The sequence below is a fragment of the Nestor notabilis genome, unplaced genomic scaffold, assembly GCF_000696875.1.
Source record: "Nestor notabilis isolate BGI_N333 unplaced genomic scaffold, ASM69687v1 scaffold28766, whole genome shotgun sequence".
NCBI classification, from domain to species: Eukaryota; Metazoa; Chordata; class Aves; order Psittaciformes; family Psittacidae; genus Nestor; species Nestor notabilis.
Genome location: NW_009933818.1, coordinates 486 through 17,462, shown reverse-complemented (window position 1 = coordinate 17,462; position 16,977 = coordinate 486). Strand labels below are relative to the sequence as shown.

The window sequence follows — 16,977 nt, the reverse complement described above, 5'->3', positions numbered from 1 at the left end:
GGAATGCCCTGAAACTAAACTCTTTCTTAGAACACAAGAACATACGTCAGAGATGAAGACAGGCAAAGTGCTTTGATTTTCTACATGTACAGATGATTTTAAAAAAGTGAAATGTTTTAATAGGTAGAACTAAAAGGATAAGCCCCTCATGTGGTGATATTAAGCAAGCTGAACAACCTACAGGAATCACAATTAAACACAACCAGCTCACAGGACTGAAACACCTACACAAATAATAGTGAATTATGTCTCACAGCCGATCTGTAACTCCACAACACGTCAGTGGCAGACCTGTGACAGATGAACACCACCAAGTTCATGCCTCAAAAGAGGTTCTTTCATCCCCCTTTGTGTTGCAATCATATTTTGTTGTGGATTGCTATGGAGGTGTGAGGGTTACAGTAGGGGGACAGTTAAGCATGTTTTAAAGTTAGTTCAGTGATGCAATATTGCTCTGTGCTTCTTGAAGGTTCATCTATTTCATATTTTAACAAAATACTGAATATTCAACCCTTACGGAACAATACAACATTTCCCACTGGAAAGTCTGAGTCTGACTCTCCCAGCCCTGGTTATAAAAATGGCTAAAACAATGACATTTTAAAGGTCATATATCTGACTTTTTACTTTTAATTGGGTGCTAGTGTGAAAGGATTTAATTGTCTTGTATTAAAGCTTGCCTTTGCAAGGTTATAGTGTGATTACTGCACTGTGAGACTTGTGAAAGAGCTGGGAATGGTGGAAAACACACAGCTCACTTGGAGGGAAAGGGCAAGGGCAGGGGCTGATGGAGAGGCAGCAATGTGGGAGTAAAGAGAGCCCACAGGCAGACATCTGTGCTCAAGGCAGATGAACAGCCTATGTGGTCCAGGAGAACAGATGATGGTGCTGGCAGCACTCCTCTAGTGACACTACCTGCCAGAGCCAGGGTAAGACATTCAGCTGAAGACAATTAGTGAGGCCTCTTTTCCGGAGATGATAGTCACAACACACAAGATTCAAATGAAGTCAGGCTATGAGGACAGAGGGCCTGGTTGGCCCTCTGGTTTTGTGGGCCTGATTGGCTTGTGATGCTGATGGCACTCCTAGTGACTGAGAAATGCAGTGGAGAGGGGGGATGAAGAGACTGAGATGCCTGTAGAGAACCGGCACTGATTTACGACTATCTGTGAGATGGTGGCCAGTGCCCCTGGATGGGATTCAGCTGACTGTATGGTATTTCTACAGAGTTCTGCATGGGTACAAGTCCCCTTCAACTCCTGTACAGATAGCGGAGAAAAATATGTGTATTTAGGTTATAACTCATTCCAGTTTAGCACACACATCTAAATTCGCTCAGGTTAACCAGACCCTGAAAGTGCCTGTTTCTTTATTAGGAGTGACAAGCTCAGATTAAGATACCAAAACCATCTAAAACGAACTATAATGCATCCCACTCACTCTTGTCATTGCTACAAGGCAAGGCCTGAGCACTGTGGTGTGGGGATGGCAGCTGGATTTACTTTTGTTACCCAAAGAAAAGGTAGAGGAAAAAGAGACGGAAAACAATGACAGACTCCAGTGGACACTGGCAGAAAGTTAGAGGAGGGGAATAAGAAAGATCCTCTTGAGGACAAACTCAAAGAGCAACCAGGGAAGCAGGGCGTTAGGACAAAAAGTGGAAGAAGTGTGTTCAAGATGAACGTGTCCAATCAGGGCAGCAGGCAGGAAAAGGAAGCTGTGGATGGGAGGTTGTTTCTGAGATTTGTATAAAGGCAACAATTAGAGCTTTTCCTCGAAGCAAAGGAACTGAGAAGCTGAACAACTACAATTTCAGCTGTTACTACTCCCCATGTTAAACATGGCTACAAGAGCAACGGCAGAACTCAGATCAGCTTGTTCAGTGTTTTCAGGTCCTGCCTATGAGAGCTATAGAGGAATTGCTGCTAGCTAACACCTGTCCAGTACTTACCACTCTAGGTTGAAATATCTGTGCAGCAATATACATACCAGCTTCCTCATTATAGCACTCTCAGTCTGTGGGAATCATAGGACAAAGCCAGATGCAGCAGCCCTTTTCTGGCCTCCCCACGGAAAAGACTACCCCAGATGCAAAAAGACAAATTCACTTCTAAAATAGCCCCAAACACACACTGTGGACTGCACTTGACTAAAGAAATAGGCAAAATGCGAACTCTGCCCACCCTTGATTACTTTCTGATGCTCTCTCAAATGATGGTGGAGGCAAAAATAGTGCTGGCACATTGTTGGTTCTACATGAGAAACAACAGTGATTGCTCGGAGACTGGCTAAAAGTAGAAAAGATAAATTACCTGGTTGCCAGATGCTGTCAGGTCTCTGCTTGAAATCAGTCACAACAATGAGTTGTGACAATCATGTTACGCAGCTTGAAAACACTAGTTCTGAGAGCCCTGCCTGTTTTCTTTTCAGAACAGTCTTTGCAGACAGGGATGTCAGGGGCTTCCACAGTGCCAGGTTTATACACTGCTGCCAGCTCCACACAATTAGAGGGCTGAGAGCCAGCCCAGCCAAGAAAATGGAAATAAGCGTTTGACATTCCCCTGAGTCTGCTCCTTCTACACAGACAAATTATTTTAATTATCTATCCAATGCAATTTTGAACTACATAGCTTGCAGGGAACTGGAAATCAGGGCTGGATTTACAATGCAAAAATGGTATTCTTTCTTTCCAGAAAGTGAATTTCACTTCTGTCACCAATAGCGAGGTCAGGCATGGAGCAGCTGGGAAGCACCATCTCATGTACTGCATATCCAGACCATGGGTTTCAAGTAGAAGTGGAATATAAGTTACCAGGCAAAGAGGGGGAGGACAATGGTATAGACCAACTGAAACAATACCTGGCGGAGGGACAGAAATTAGGAGATAGGGACAGCTGGACTTTAGTAGGAATGATGATGGCGGTAGCCTCTGCTTATCTATAAAACATCATGTTTTGCTTCTGCCCACCTGGGAGGGCTTTTTCCAGGCTGGGAGGGTTCATGTCTCTGCTGAACAGTGACTGAGACCAAGAAACTCAGGCAACAACAGGAGAGCTGTCTTCCTGGTCTAGGCTAGTTTTGCACCAGTGCTGCTGCGCTTGGGATTAGCTGGGGCTGGTTGCTGTTGTGCTGGTACCAGCCTCCAGGATGGTTCTCACAGTCCAGCGGTAGATATTGGCTATCAAAGCCCTGCACCATCTCTTTCATGGATTTTACTGACTGGCAGAAGCAAAGGCTGAAATGGAGCTCAGCATCTTCATTGTTGAATCTTTTTTGAGTTAATGGCAGCCAAGCCAGGGAAGACAACAAAGGTCAAGCCTGCTTCTCTACTTTCACATGACCTAGAGAGTAGTTCCAAGTACCTATGCTTTACTTAAATACCGTTCTTTTTCAGAGATGAAGTTTTGTGGGCTCTTCCACAAACAGACAAACAGGTTGAAGCCCTTCAGGATTTATTGAACACCACTGAGGTAAACAGATCCCTCTGCCTCTCTTGTCTCCAGACCAGTTTCTTCCCCCAGGTGCACTAATACTGCTTTTCCTAAAAAAGAAAGATTTAGCCCACTTTTAGTCACTTGTTCCGATATAGCAACTTAACAAAAGCTTGGTTTTCATGGCTCCACTACCTTCTGACTTACATGAGGAGACCCCTCCTTCATAAAGTTGAAGTAATGCATTATACCAGAGCTCAGATTTCTCCAATTGATTTTGTGTAGTAAGACACTGCAAAACTGGCAAAGCACCGACACACAGTAAATAGAAATATACTTACTAGGGAACCTCAGCATTTTAGGCCAATGCAGTCTTGACCTATATGACTTGCACAGCTTTGAAGATCAGGACTGGGTTTTTATGGTATTTTTCTTAAAGCAGCATTTAAAAGTTAAAATCTCTTAAGCAATACTTTAAAAAAAAAAATTAACCTTTCATTAAAGACTAGAGTATTTAACCAAAATGAGGCATCTTTTCCTCTTCAAAAGCATTTGCACAACCACACCCTCCCAGTTTGAAGCCAACACTCTGCAACAAAGGCGTAACCATTCCATCAACCAGCACAACTCATAGTATGATTGAGGATGTGTTACAGATGGATGAGAGCTTTCAGTGGTGCCTATGCCCAGTCTTTCTCTGTCTTTCTTGGCTACTATTTATTTTATGCCCACCCCAAAATACTACCAGTCTTCTGCTGTCCCTACTACTATCTTTTGATCCTTCCCTTTAGTTCTCACAAACGTTGATAACCTTCCTTGCTCTTTTCCAATTCCACAAGTCAACTCACATATCCATCTCCTTTCCTGTGCCAAAATAAATCTTCCCTCCTCTATTTCTTCCTCACTACCATCATTCTTCACTTCCTTGTATGCAGGAGCCCCAAGAAGTCATTAAGAACAACTGCAGTACATTCGGTGCAGAGAGAGCATGTGCTGATTTCCATCAAGTCACATATGTGAATATGCAAACTGAACATTTTTCAAGGGTTATAAACCGACCATTTATTTCCCACTGCTATAAATTGGGCAAGTTATAAGAAGAAAAGAGAAAGGGAATGGGAGAAGGAAAGGGAAGCCACAAATAGTACCTCCTAACAAATTTTAATGGTTTCAATCCAGCAATCTAGCAAAGAAGAAGCATATGAAAATTAGCGTCTTACAAGAAGAATTATCAGGCTAATTATAGGTGCTACTCCTGCAGTTGGAAGGAAAAACCTAAAGCAAAGGAAATGCTTTGTTCTTACAGCACACATATTGCATGTAGCCTCCGTCAGAAGACCCTGATGCAGGAACACCTACAAAAGTCTTTTTTTGCTGCCCAGGGGCAGTATTGACCATTGTGATGATGGGTAAAGAGACCAATAATCATATGCGTTATCAGAGTTTCCCATTTACCCCCATTCATTGCTCCTCTGCCACCTCAGCTGTGTCAAGCCAGAGTTCCCGAGTTTTCCTCACTCTCCATTCAAAGAATGCCTTCACCTGAGAGAAACTCAATCTGAACTGGTGCATGCCAGTGCAGACAGCAGCGTAGCTAGGGAAACAGGAAAATCAGTGCTGGGTAGCTAAGCATCCAGCTTGCATCTTGGGTGGATTTTCCAAACAATGCTAAGCCATGTGAAGTTACTACCCTGCCAATAACATGTGAGGTGACTATACTGAGACTAGCTCAGCCATTTGTATGGCACATTGCAGTAATATATCCAGGGGCCAATTGTTTTCCCACTTACTGTTCCAAAGTCTTGATTAAAAGCATGGATGAATTTTCTGTAAGATTTTGCAGACACATTCTCTCTAAGATATGAGTGAGGTAAACAGCTGACAACTGCCAAATGCCTGGAAACATGGTACCTAAGTTGAATATAATAATGAAACTACATCAGAAAGGAAAAAAATAAACCCTTTGTCTGGCAACTCCATGCTGTATGTTTTCAAAAATGCATCCAAGGATTATGTTGATCTTTTTTGCATTGTAAATTCATAACTAAATTTCTACTTACTGTCACCCCTAGATCTTTTGGTATTATTGGTTTAAAAGTTTCAGTCTTTTATTGAATATGTTGGCTTCTGATTTTATTATTGTAAAAGATTTAATTTTACCAAGAGAATCTCATTTTCTTATTTTGCTCCCATTTCTAATCTCTGTATTGCTGCTTCAACTTGACTTATATTCAAACCCCTTCTGGCATTTATTTCCTCCCTGATCAAAGTCATCAGCGAATACAATAACTACAAAGACTAGCCTGATCTTCATTAATTCTCCAAATACCCTCAGGGAAAATAACTCTCAGCAGACTTTAAAACATGTAACATAATAACCAGCTAAGCAAAGCTATTATACCAGAAATATTATCTCAGAAAAGGTTATGTTCCTGTCTTTGTTCCTGATTTATGAACTTATGTGCAGAAGTCATTATAAACATGTCTTAAATACACACATTTTATTTCCAGCAGTAGCAGAATGCTGAAACACAACACAGGGAATATTAAACTGCTTGTTAGAAGAGGTCTCTTAAATTGAAAACATATGCTTTGATTATTTTTGAAATACTTCTTGAATGTTAGTAAGAATATTTTTTCTTTCCTAGGTTAAAAAAAAAATTAAAATGCTTTTGGAAACTTTGCAGGTCATTCTCTGGCAACCTGTTGTGGTTGAAAACATCAAGAAGGACAGAGAAGTCCATTTCTATGTAAGGGCATCCAGCATAAATAGCATAAAAGCTCAGTTAAGGCAGCTGACCATCCAACACAAGTATGTATTTTTTTGTTTGTTGTCATGAATGTTTCTGTAAAGTTGTTTGTCACTTATTTTACAGGACGTTGTGCTCTTTTTCAGAGTCTCGCTGGGAGATGTTCAAGGACTTATTGAAAAACAGATTATCAATGACACAGTCAACCCACGCATATCTTCATCGTATTATGAAAACTACCATTCGATGAAAGAAGTAAGACACCTTTGTTGTAATCCTCTGTAGATTCAAAGGCTGAAATTTGTCTCACGGTTGAGAATGGAGATAGGTAAAGAAATCACCAACAGTTAAATGATTCCCATTTTATTGCTCAGCCACCGAGACTTGTGTTTACTGTAATGCCTTCATAGAGAAAGAAAGAAGCACCAGACAAAACCTCTCACACATCTATTGCCTCAAACTGCCATTCAAATGCAGTTAATGTAGAAGGCAAATGAAGTCACACAACAACATACAAATATTTAAAACATGAAATGAACAACAATTTAACCAAATAGAAGTGAAGAGGAATTTCAGGGCTACATTTGGACTGTGTTGTCACTCTGTCTTAGTGGGTTTTTATGAGAAATTAGAGAGAGGCAACTGCTAAGTGGGCTGGATTGCTAGATTTTCTTTCTCATCAGCTAAAGAGGCAGGATTTTGGGACGAAGAATTTATTTAAGTCTAGACCACGTTCAGGGATGAAGGAAAACAATAGGAAGAATATCAATTTACTAACTTCATCCTTGCAGATATATTATTGGATGGAAGAAGTAGTGAAAGTCCATTCTGACCTCCTCCAGAAAATATATATTGGATCATCATATGAAAAACGACCGCTTTATGTTCTGAAGGTACCGCTGTGACTTACTGCAAAGCCTTTCCAAATACTAACATAAGCAAGTGATGGGGTTTGGCCAGAACACTTTCTTAAATCTATACTCATATGAATATTTTTGCGGGGTTTAGGATTTTCCTAAATACAGTTAATAAGGTGCATTGCATTTGCAAAGGCATTTGACCACATTAGGTTCCTTGTTGGGTCACAAGGAAGTTTTCACATCTAGGTCATTATCCAAATGCATGAAATACTGGGGTGCTGGATACCCTCCTCTGTTACTATGAATCCAATGTAGTTTGTCGCCCTGCGTAGTTGGTGACCTACTCACTTGACCTCAGGTCTTGCTGTAGTCTTGACGCCTAAGTTAGGAGCTTGCAGCAAGCAGTCTGAACATGGCGTTCTGACTGCATGAGAACATAACTGACAGCAGTATCCTGGCCCAGGATCAAAGCTCTCCATACAAGACAGATGCTTCTTCTTCCATCTTGGTTATCCTTTTCACTTCTATTTTTAGGTGGTTCAATTTGCAACAGTGCTATTTTAATACAAGTTCTCTTTTGTCAGCTTTCTAAAAGCCAGGAAAAATCCAAAAGTGCCATATGGATTGACTGTGGTATCCATGCCAGAGAATGGATTTCTCCAGCTTTTTGCCTGTGGTTCATAGGCCATGTGAGTAGATAAACGCATCTGATTACCATTTTCAAAGCAAAGCAAAAAATCTTGATTCTCTGCCCAATTGCACTCTAAGCTCCATAAAATCTTAATCCACAACACTATCATATGAGTTTTGTGTCTAAGCTGCATACGTAGCAGTGAATGTGTGTGCATGTATGTGTGTGTGAGTAGATGGAGGGGGGATGTGTGCAAGAGACAGGGAGCCATATGGATCAAATGCAAAAGAGCTCAGATGTATTCTCAAGTATATGAAAGAAACTTCAAAGTACATGCAGGAAATTCAACAGAGATATTGAATCCAGTCGTGGATGTGGAGGGCATGTCAGGAAAAGCAAGTATTTGGTAATAGAATCACAGAATCATAGAATAGTTAGGGTAGAAAAGGCCCGTAAGGTCATTTGGTTCCAATCCCCCTGCCATGAGCAGGGACACCACACACTAAACTTTGTTGCCCAAGGCTCTGTCCAACCTGGCCTTAAACGCCTCCAGGGTTGGAGCATTCACAACTTCCTTGGGCAACCCATTCCAGTGCCTCACCACCCTCACTGTGAAGAACTTCTTCCTTATATCTAACCTAAACTTGCCCTGTTTAAGTTTAAACCCATTACCCCTTGTCCTACCACTAGAGTCCCTAATGAAGAGTCCCTCCCCAGCAAAACGTACTAGGGCTATGCCTATACTGCTACACGGATCCAAGGAATGATCTTAGCTCTGGATCATGCAGCACATGGTGGCTCATGCCCATATTACTGCAGCTGGCATTGTCTGGAGTAGATCAGAGGAGACTCTGATCCTACATGCCTTCCTAGAGCAATACACACCTATTGCTCCAGGCGTGGCATAGCTCCACACCAGCATGAACACCAGCAATCTCTACTTATCACTTGCTGTGATGTGTCACCTGCTGCTGTGCCTGCTGCTACTGCTGCTCTGTCTCTTGCCTCTGCATTAATTTGTTCTCTTGCTTTTTTCTGGTCTGCCTCATTCAGAGAATGACATGCCTTCCTAGAGCAATACACACCTATTGCTCCAGGCGTGGCATAGCTCCACACCAGCATGAACACCAGCAATCTCTACTTATCACTTGCTGTGATGTGTCACCTGCTGCTGTGCCTGCTGCTACTGCTGCTCTGTCTCTTGCCTCTGCATTAATTTGTTCTCTTGCTTTTTTCTGGTCTGCCTCATTCAGAGAATGAGGCCACACAAGCCACCTTCTTCTGAAGGTACCATCCCTCCTAGAGACACCCTCGTTTTAGACCTCCAGAACACAATCCACAACTGCCAGCCACACGCATAGTACCAGTCATGGAAACTAGTAAATCACTGATGGGATGAGACTGTAGTATGTGCTTAGCCCAACCAGCCTTGATGTGCAGTTGCAGACTGATGGTCGCATCTGATCTTTAATATTTTTAATACCTACACTCCCCAGAACAGTGAACAAAGGTACACTGAAAGACTCAACATCCATGGCTTTCGCCTGTATTTTAACATACGTTGCCTTGGTCTTTTGGAATTTAAGGCATCTCTGTTCAACTTTGTTATGCTGCTGGCCCAGTTCCTAGTATGCACCAGGAAAAGGCTCCTAATGCCTTCCTGGCCCAGACAAGGTTGCCCAGCTTGCTCAGTTAATATTCTGAGATATTACTTACTGTTTTCCACGAAAGCAAAGTTCACTGTAAAAATATGCTAGATGAGATTGAGACTTCACAATCATCAGTACTGTAGCCAGAGAAACAACATAGATGAGTCCTTCAAACATGAGTTACAGTTTATTCATGATGGAACTAAATAATAATAATAATAATAACAATAATAATAATAATAATGTGTTTATGTCTGTCCTCAGTCACAACTATAAAATCTCAATGACTATAATATTTGAAAGGATATTGCAGAAGTTAGGAGCAGATATAGCAGAATGTACCTTGTGATCCACCGATAATCCCAGCCTTCAAGGTTCCCTTGGAGAGAAATGCATTTGCCCTTTTCATGCTGCTCCAAATAATTAGCAGCTGTGCTGTCACTTTGCCAGTGACATGTCCCTGCAGCATTTTTCAGAAGTCACAAGCTGAACATTTAGGTTCATTATCCTTTTGATCTAATTTACATGGTTTAAATTCAAATTTTATTTCTGTATCACTTCATAAAAGTAACATTTTAAAATCTGACATTAATCCACATCTGCAAACACACGTTAAAATCACTAGCTCTCTCTAGCAAATCCTAGGCATTCTTTATAATGGGTTCACTCTTTATCATTTAATTTTGCAGAAAGATTGACACTTCCTATTTAGTCAGAGAAAGTCCATTCCCTCAGTAAAATGAGGAAGGATTTAAAATTAAAGTGGTTTAAGTAAGGCATAAATAATAATAATAATAAAAGAATACGATTGATGACTTAATCTATTTTAATAGTAATAAACCCACTTATCTAGGTTAAAATTTACCTCTGTGTCATGCACCACCAATCAGTTAGATAAAAAAGAAGAAGAAATAATGTTATAAACAGCAGCCATTTGAAATGTTACTTGTTATTTTGGGCCTGCTTTATTTTATAGTCTGATTTATTTTATATATCACTACTTTTGTGGCATTTTCAGTGGGAGGGAGGGTTCCTATCTTTTATACAATGAGCAGAAGCTCAAACCTTCCTCTTAATAGGCTTCAACTCTATCTCACCACCAATTAACATCGAAGGACTGCAGTGTATATGATTGACTGTACCAGTTCGATTCTTACACTCTCCCTGGCATTTCTAACCAAAAAGTTACTTTGCTGTTTAGCAGTTTCTGTGATGTGATGCATCTCTATCAGGAGATAGACTGGTCTGATAATTGCACAGTTATTTTACATAAGCCATTAGGTGCCTTTTTAGGAAGGTAAGAAAACCACTGTTACAAATGCTTTTAGTAAGCTTCCCCTGTGCTTTACAGGCAATCCATGTGCGTGAGAGAGATCAGACCATGACAGTGCTTCTGGCGCACTTTGACTTCTACATCATGCCTGTGATCAATGTGGATGGCTATGAGTACACGTGGAGCCATCCTTCTGTAAGTAGAGCTTTTTTGACAGGCTGTGTACCGATGTGCTACTTATGGGAACCATCAGTAAGCATGCTTAGGGCATCATTTCCACCCTGGAACTGCATGCCCCAGACTCTTAACCTGTGCTTGAGATTTCTGCATCTTTGCCCTATTTCAAGAACAACAAATTCTGCATCTAATTGGCATCTGATCCACAGTACCTCTGTGTCTTCCAAAATGTTGGAAATGCATTTGGAAATTACAGAATCTTATCTTGGGATCTGAATACTTCCAGAGGTAGAGAATTCCTGTGTTAGCCTTCAGCAGCAAGGTTACGACTACTGGCACAATCCAGCACAAGCTGGATAGCACACTGCATCACACAAATCACAACTAACAACCCACTCCTTCCTCCTGTAAGGTAGCCCCATTCTCTGAGTACTTTTTGTTTCAGATATATGAAGGCAGAACAGGTATCTTTTGTAAAAGATTTTATGTATTGGTTGCAAATCTCAAGCTGTTGAGATGGTTCTTTGATTTTTAGATCATTCACACAAGTAAAAAAACCCCACACAACAGTCCTCCTCCACTCTTTTACTCATTCAATCTTCAACCCTACCTGGCTCACACTTGGACACCTACGCATGTATACCTCAACAGCTGCACACTGTATTTCCAACTTTCCACATGCTGTCAGCAGTGCCTGCAGAAAGGTTGGACTCGGGAGTTCTAAACTCACATTTCTGGCCAAACTGTATGTCTCTCCCTCTCCTTCCACAGTCCAAATCCATTGAAATCAGACCAGATGTAACCACTTCTTATCCTACCCAGTATTTCCTTTTATCATACAGCCTTGCTGGCAAGCAGATTGCGGTTTTATAATCTGCCTTGGTCTTTTGCCTCTTCCTTGGCACATGACCTGTAGAGGCACAAGTGGGAAGCCACATTTAACTAACCAGGGAGATGGTGCATTGTTTTTCTCAGCTTTTTCCCTGAACACGGCTTGTGTGTCCGTTTCCATAGAATCGGCTGTGGAGAAAGAGCCGCTCATCACATGGTAACAGCAAGTGCATCGGTACTGACATGAACAGGAATTTTGATGCGCACTGGTGTGGTATGACATAACTTCCTTCCCATTGTACCCCTGCCTCACTTTTAGCCTTTAAAATTCATTATTTTTGGGAAAAAAAATATTTCTATTTCATAGAGTTGATATAAAGACAAATGCAGCTTAGTATCTGTGATGAACCAGTGAATACTTCCCCAACTTGAGACACTTTTTGTTGTGACTCAGGATTTTTCCTCCCCAGATGCCACACTGGGGATTAACTTCTTCCCAGCACCTTAACAAGAGAGATGGGGACCAGGACCATGGATCCTGACCCTTGCATCACACCATGTCACACGTGGTGCAAGCTATTAATGGGAGGGAGAAAAGCTCTTGCCATGTCAACCAAGAGCTGTTGTACCATCCACTTGAGCAGATGCTCCGCCATGCTGTATTAACTGACCACCCCAGTCACACTTCAGTAATGCCTAGCTGACCAAGATTTTTTGGCTCCCAGTGTTTGTCGTCAAGGCTATATCACGCTTACTTACCTGCAGGCAGTTTAGTACTTGACAGGTTTTTAATCAATCATGTGCAGAATAACTACCTTAAAATGTTACCCAGTAGGTCAGATCTGGCTACACACATTACTGACAGTAACATCCTGTATGACTTTTGGTCATTTTAGTCCATTGTTAAACTGGGAATAAAGATGTTTATCTACCATCCATGGCTATTATATGGAGAAAAACACATTTTTTCAGGCACAAAATTATGAAGCTGGAGACCAAAAACATAGATCTGAAAGTGATATTCAGTATACATATGGCATAGAAACAGAATTTGGAGAAGTCTGAAGGAATAACAGCAAAAACCTGTGTGATACAGATAGTAGTTTCAAGGTTATCTAATGCAGTGCATTCAGCTTGTCAAGCACCTTTGGTGGTGAACAAGTTCTGAAGCGGAGAGATGGTTCTATTTTACAAAGAGCAGAAGGATACAGGTAGATTAGGAAGTGATTCCTAAGTAAACCTTTGGAAAAAGCATACACTTTCTTACAGCGCAAAACCAGAACATCTTGCTTAAGTAACTAGGGAAGCATCCATACTGTTTTCAGCCATGCTACCCTCCTCTCTTTTAGGCATGTTTGAAAACATAGAAGAGAGAAGCCTCAGCATCTTGTGGGGTCATTGGAGAGGAAAAAAAAAGTACAGACAGATCTAAACACCAAGTCAGATGCTGGCAACAACTTAAACAGATGATTATTAGCTAATTATTATTAGCTGTGTCAATTGAATTCAATAACACAATTGTGTTCGTGGGAAAAGGCCATAAATTTGTGGGAACCTGCAATTTAACTTTTACTGACATAAACAGAAGAGTTCTTGTTAGGGGTGCCAAATGTTCAGACTTCCACTGGCTTCAGATCTGCTTGTGAATACACTTTATGCCACCACACAATCCCAGGTTTCAGTTTTATGCATTTAAAGCTGTTTTTTTCTCTTCAGCAGCTCAGATATCCTTATCAAGTTTATGAACAAATTCCTCATGATTTTTATGAAGAGAAAAATATACTAAATGCATTGATACCATATGTTTTTTTTTTACACCAATTTAAGCAAAATTATTGCACTCAAAGCAATGCACAAGCCTGCAATTTGCTCTATGGAACTAATTTTGACTGGAACTTGGACTTAAATTTTTCTCCACGTTTTCCGTATTGTTTCTTTAGCTGGCTGTTCTCACTATGATCAAGAATTTAGGAAAGCAGACAGAATATTTACCTAAGATTGCCAGCCAACAGATTCTTCATTGCCTTTTTCCTTGGAGAGTTTTCACTTCTTTGTAAAACAAAACAGTATAAAATTTAACATTCTCATTTTGCCTCTTTTGCACAATTTTGCTTAAATGCCAGGAACTGTTTGTATTTTCATGTGCATGAATTTTCATGGACTGTGAAATCCTCCTCGATTCAGAAACATTATTTTCCAGAACATAAATGTACCACAGCCCTCTCTGCCCCAGTACCTTTGTTTCTGACCTCCCAGACAGTCTCTCTGTTGTCACTTCTCCCCCACAACCTTCTCTCATCACTAAATTATTTCTGCTTTTCTGCTGTGTCATACAAGGGGGCTTTATTTTCAGCCATCAGTATCATAAAGGGGCTTGCAGCATCTGTGGAACAGTTCAACGCATGAAAATACAGGTTTATTCATAACATCAAAAGCCAGGTACCACCATATCACCTAAACTTTGTCTATCACAACTACATTTTACCCAAATGCACCTTTATAGAGCCTTGAAACTTTTAATTAACTGTCCTGGGTTCAGCTACAGCTGGGGCAGAGTTACCCGGAAGGCCCAGATCGCTGCTCGGGTCGGGCTGGGTATCGGTCGGCGGGTGGTGAGCGGTTGTGTCCTTTTCCCTTGTTATTCCTCTTATCATTATTATTGGTAGCAGTAGTGGTTTGTATTATACCTTAGTTACTGGAGAGCTGTTATCTCAACCCGTGGGAGTTACATTCCTTCGATTCTCCTCCCCATCCCTCCGGGAGCGGGGGGAGGAAGGAAAAGGGGGGGAGTGAGCGAGCGGCTGCGTGGTTCCAAGTTGCTGGCTGGGCTTAAACCACGACATTAACTAAAACATATAGCAAAATTTTGAAGTGTTTTTGGGTCCAGATATGCTCCCCACTACTTCATGGCATGGTATAGATCTTCCCTAGATATCACTGGCACCAAAAGATGTTTCCTTCTCTCCTGTGTCTTAAGGTAATAGCTTGTGTTGTTTACTCAGGGCTGCTATTCTGCAGACGTAACTGGCATTACTTATTTCTGGAAGATGGGCATGTGTTAAAATGTCCCAGTGCCCAAGGATGAAGAAAGTCTTGCGGGTGCTGAAGTACTCTGTGAGCTTTATTCCTGCAAAAGATTTAAAGATAAGATGTCCGTTTAAACTAGAGATACTAGCAAAGGGGAAAATTTACAAAATTTATTAAAACATGAAGAGCTGACATTTCACATTAAAGATCCTGGCCGCTTCCAGAAAGTTATTTGGTCTTATTCTGAAGAGAGCAAAAATGGTGAATCCTAGTTGTCTTCTTGGTAACTTGTTGCAGTATGTAGTTTTCCTTATTCTTAACAACCTTCACTTCGATTTGTGTTTCTCCAACTTCCAGCTGGCAGTTTTCTTTCCCCCAAGATGAAACGATTATTTAGAACTGTCTTCTTTCTGTAGTACTTCTAGATTTTAAGAAGGGATGTCACAATTTTGTTCTTGGTGAATTAAAATTGAGCATATTCATCCTCTCCTCTAAGACATTTTATCCAGTCTTTGAGCCATTCTTCTTCGTCACTTTCTCCAATTTTATTTTATTTTCCAAGAGTATAGCAGATGAGAGACCCCAGTAGGTTCACACTGATTTCTAGAAGCACGAGAGTTCTTTCCACACATGACCATGTGCATGATTTCTTGTGTATTAGCATCATACTCTGCTCTTTTGCTAAACTGAAATGCAGAAGGCAAGAAGGAGTAATGCCGTGCACTTTTTTATTACAGCAGAAGGAGCATCTCCTTATGAATGTCACGAGATATACTGTGGACCCTACCCTGAGTCTGAGCCTGAAGTGAAAGCGGTGGCTCGGTTTATCAGAGATCACAAAGACATCATTAAAGCCTACATAACCATGCACTCTTACTCCCAGCTGGTACTGTTTCCATATTCTTACACCACGGAAAAAAGCAAAGACCATGATGAACTGGTAAGTCTTCCCAGCTCCTGAAGTTTCACATTTATTTCAGAAATTCTTACCCTGCTTGGTTAGGCTTGTAATGAGGGACACACAGCGCTCTGAGGATCAGGAATTAGGAAATTAGATTTCTCTTGATGTTCCTAAGAACTTAAAGAAGCCCGGGCTGATCTAGCAGTGTGCAAATTAGCAAGCTGCTTCTGAAGACTAAGGAAAAATGAAAATATTTATTCCAGATTGATAACACAACAATCCCTGATACGTTGAAGCTAAAGAGCAGAGTCTTGTTTTATTGGGCACCTTGAAAAGATATTTTGCTAATTCCTGATTATGTTGCATGGTTTACATCCATCCTAGAATTACTTGTATAACTGAAAAAATACTCTCCATACACCTAAGCAGTGAGATATTCTTGTTGACATATGTCACTTTTAAGGTTTAAGAATAGAACTCCCTCAATGAAGATCTATGTCAATACTGCACAAATCAATAGTGACTTAAAATACTGTGGTGGAAAAGGAAAAATATGAGACGAGGGAAAAAATGGTTTGACAACAGGTTGCTGCCTGAAGTGATGGTAAAGTCCCATATACATTTTTTACCTAGCTACAGCAGAAATGCAAACTGTGGCATTGGCATATGCTGAAAATTTTAACCACATTCTGTGGGTTTTCTAGAGCCTTTAATAAGAGCATTTAACTAATGTAAGTTAACACAGAACACAGTGTAAGTAAATCCTAACTGCATACATATTAAGTATTATCACAAGGCTCTAAAGCTAAGAATGTTTTGTTTACTTTCAGGAAATTCTGGCAAAGAAAGCAGCTAAAGCTATAAGGAGGACAACAAAGAAAATTTACAGACCTGGTGCTGGTGCACAAACAATTTGTAAGTATGACTTTACTGTAATATTAGGCATGAAAGCATACCCTTGCTAGCATCAGAAGACAGCTTTTGAGCAGAAAACTAAAGTTCTGGTTCTAGGTAACTGATCTGTTTTCCCTTCCTCATACAGATTTAGCTCCTGGAGGGTCAGACGACTGGGCTTATGATCTTGGCATTAAATATTCTTTTACCATTGAGCTTCGGGACACAGGAACTTACGGATTTTTGCTTCCTCCTCAAGAAATTAAACCAACTTGCTTAGAAGCACTTTCTGCTGTCAAAGAGATAGCTCAACATGTTCTTCAGAATTTGTGATGTTGAATATAATTTATTCCAGCATGACTATTCTTAGTTCAAATAATAATAAAAAAACCCTTGCTGCTTTATTAAAATTATTTATATATGAGCAAAAGAAAAAAAGAATGACTGCTCCCCCTGTATTTCATTTTAGAATACAAGACATTTTTTCTACCATACTTATATACCTGTAACAGTAGTTAAGCGCACTACATATATATATATATAGTGAGTGCTG

At 40.6% G+C, this 16,977-nt stretch overlaps 1 protein-coding gene across 1 annotated transcript in view; it reads left to right on the top strand.

The window, feature by feature from the left end:
• CPB2 (carboxypeptidase B2 (plasma)) overlaps nt 1–16,757 on the top strand; it is a 17,342-nt gene extending 585 nt beyond the window's left edge. Inside the window, exons 2-11 of the mRNA XM_010017056.1 lie at nt 3,395–3,470; nt 6,119–6,243; nt 6,328–6,436; nt 6,973–7,074; nt 7,626–7,730; nt 10,673–10,789; nt 11,786–11,876; nt 15,367–15,569; nt 16,361–16,445; nt 16,573–16,757. Coding sequence (XP_010015358.1) covers nt 3,395–3,470; nt 6,119–6,243; nt 6,328–6,436; nt 6,973–7,074; nt 7,626–7,730; nt 10,673–10,789; nt 11,786–11,876; nt 15,367–15,569; nt 16,361–16,445; nt 16,573–16,757 — 1,198 coding nt within the window. The remainder of the gene's footprint in view (nt 1–3,394; nt 3,471–6,118; nt 6,244–6,327; nt 6,437–6,972; nt 7,075–7,625; nt 7,731–10,672; nt 10,790–11,785; nt 11,877–15,366; nt 15,570–16,360; nt 16,446–16,572) is intronic.
• Nucleotides 16,758–16,977: the final 220 nt, after the last annotated feature.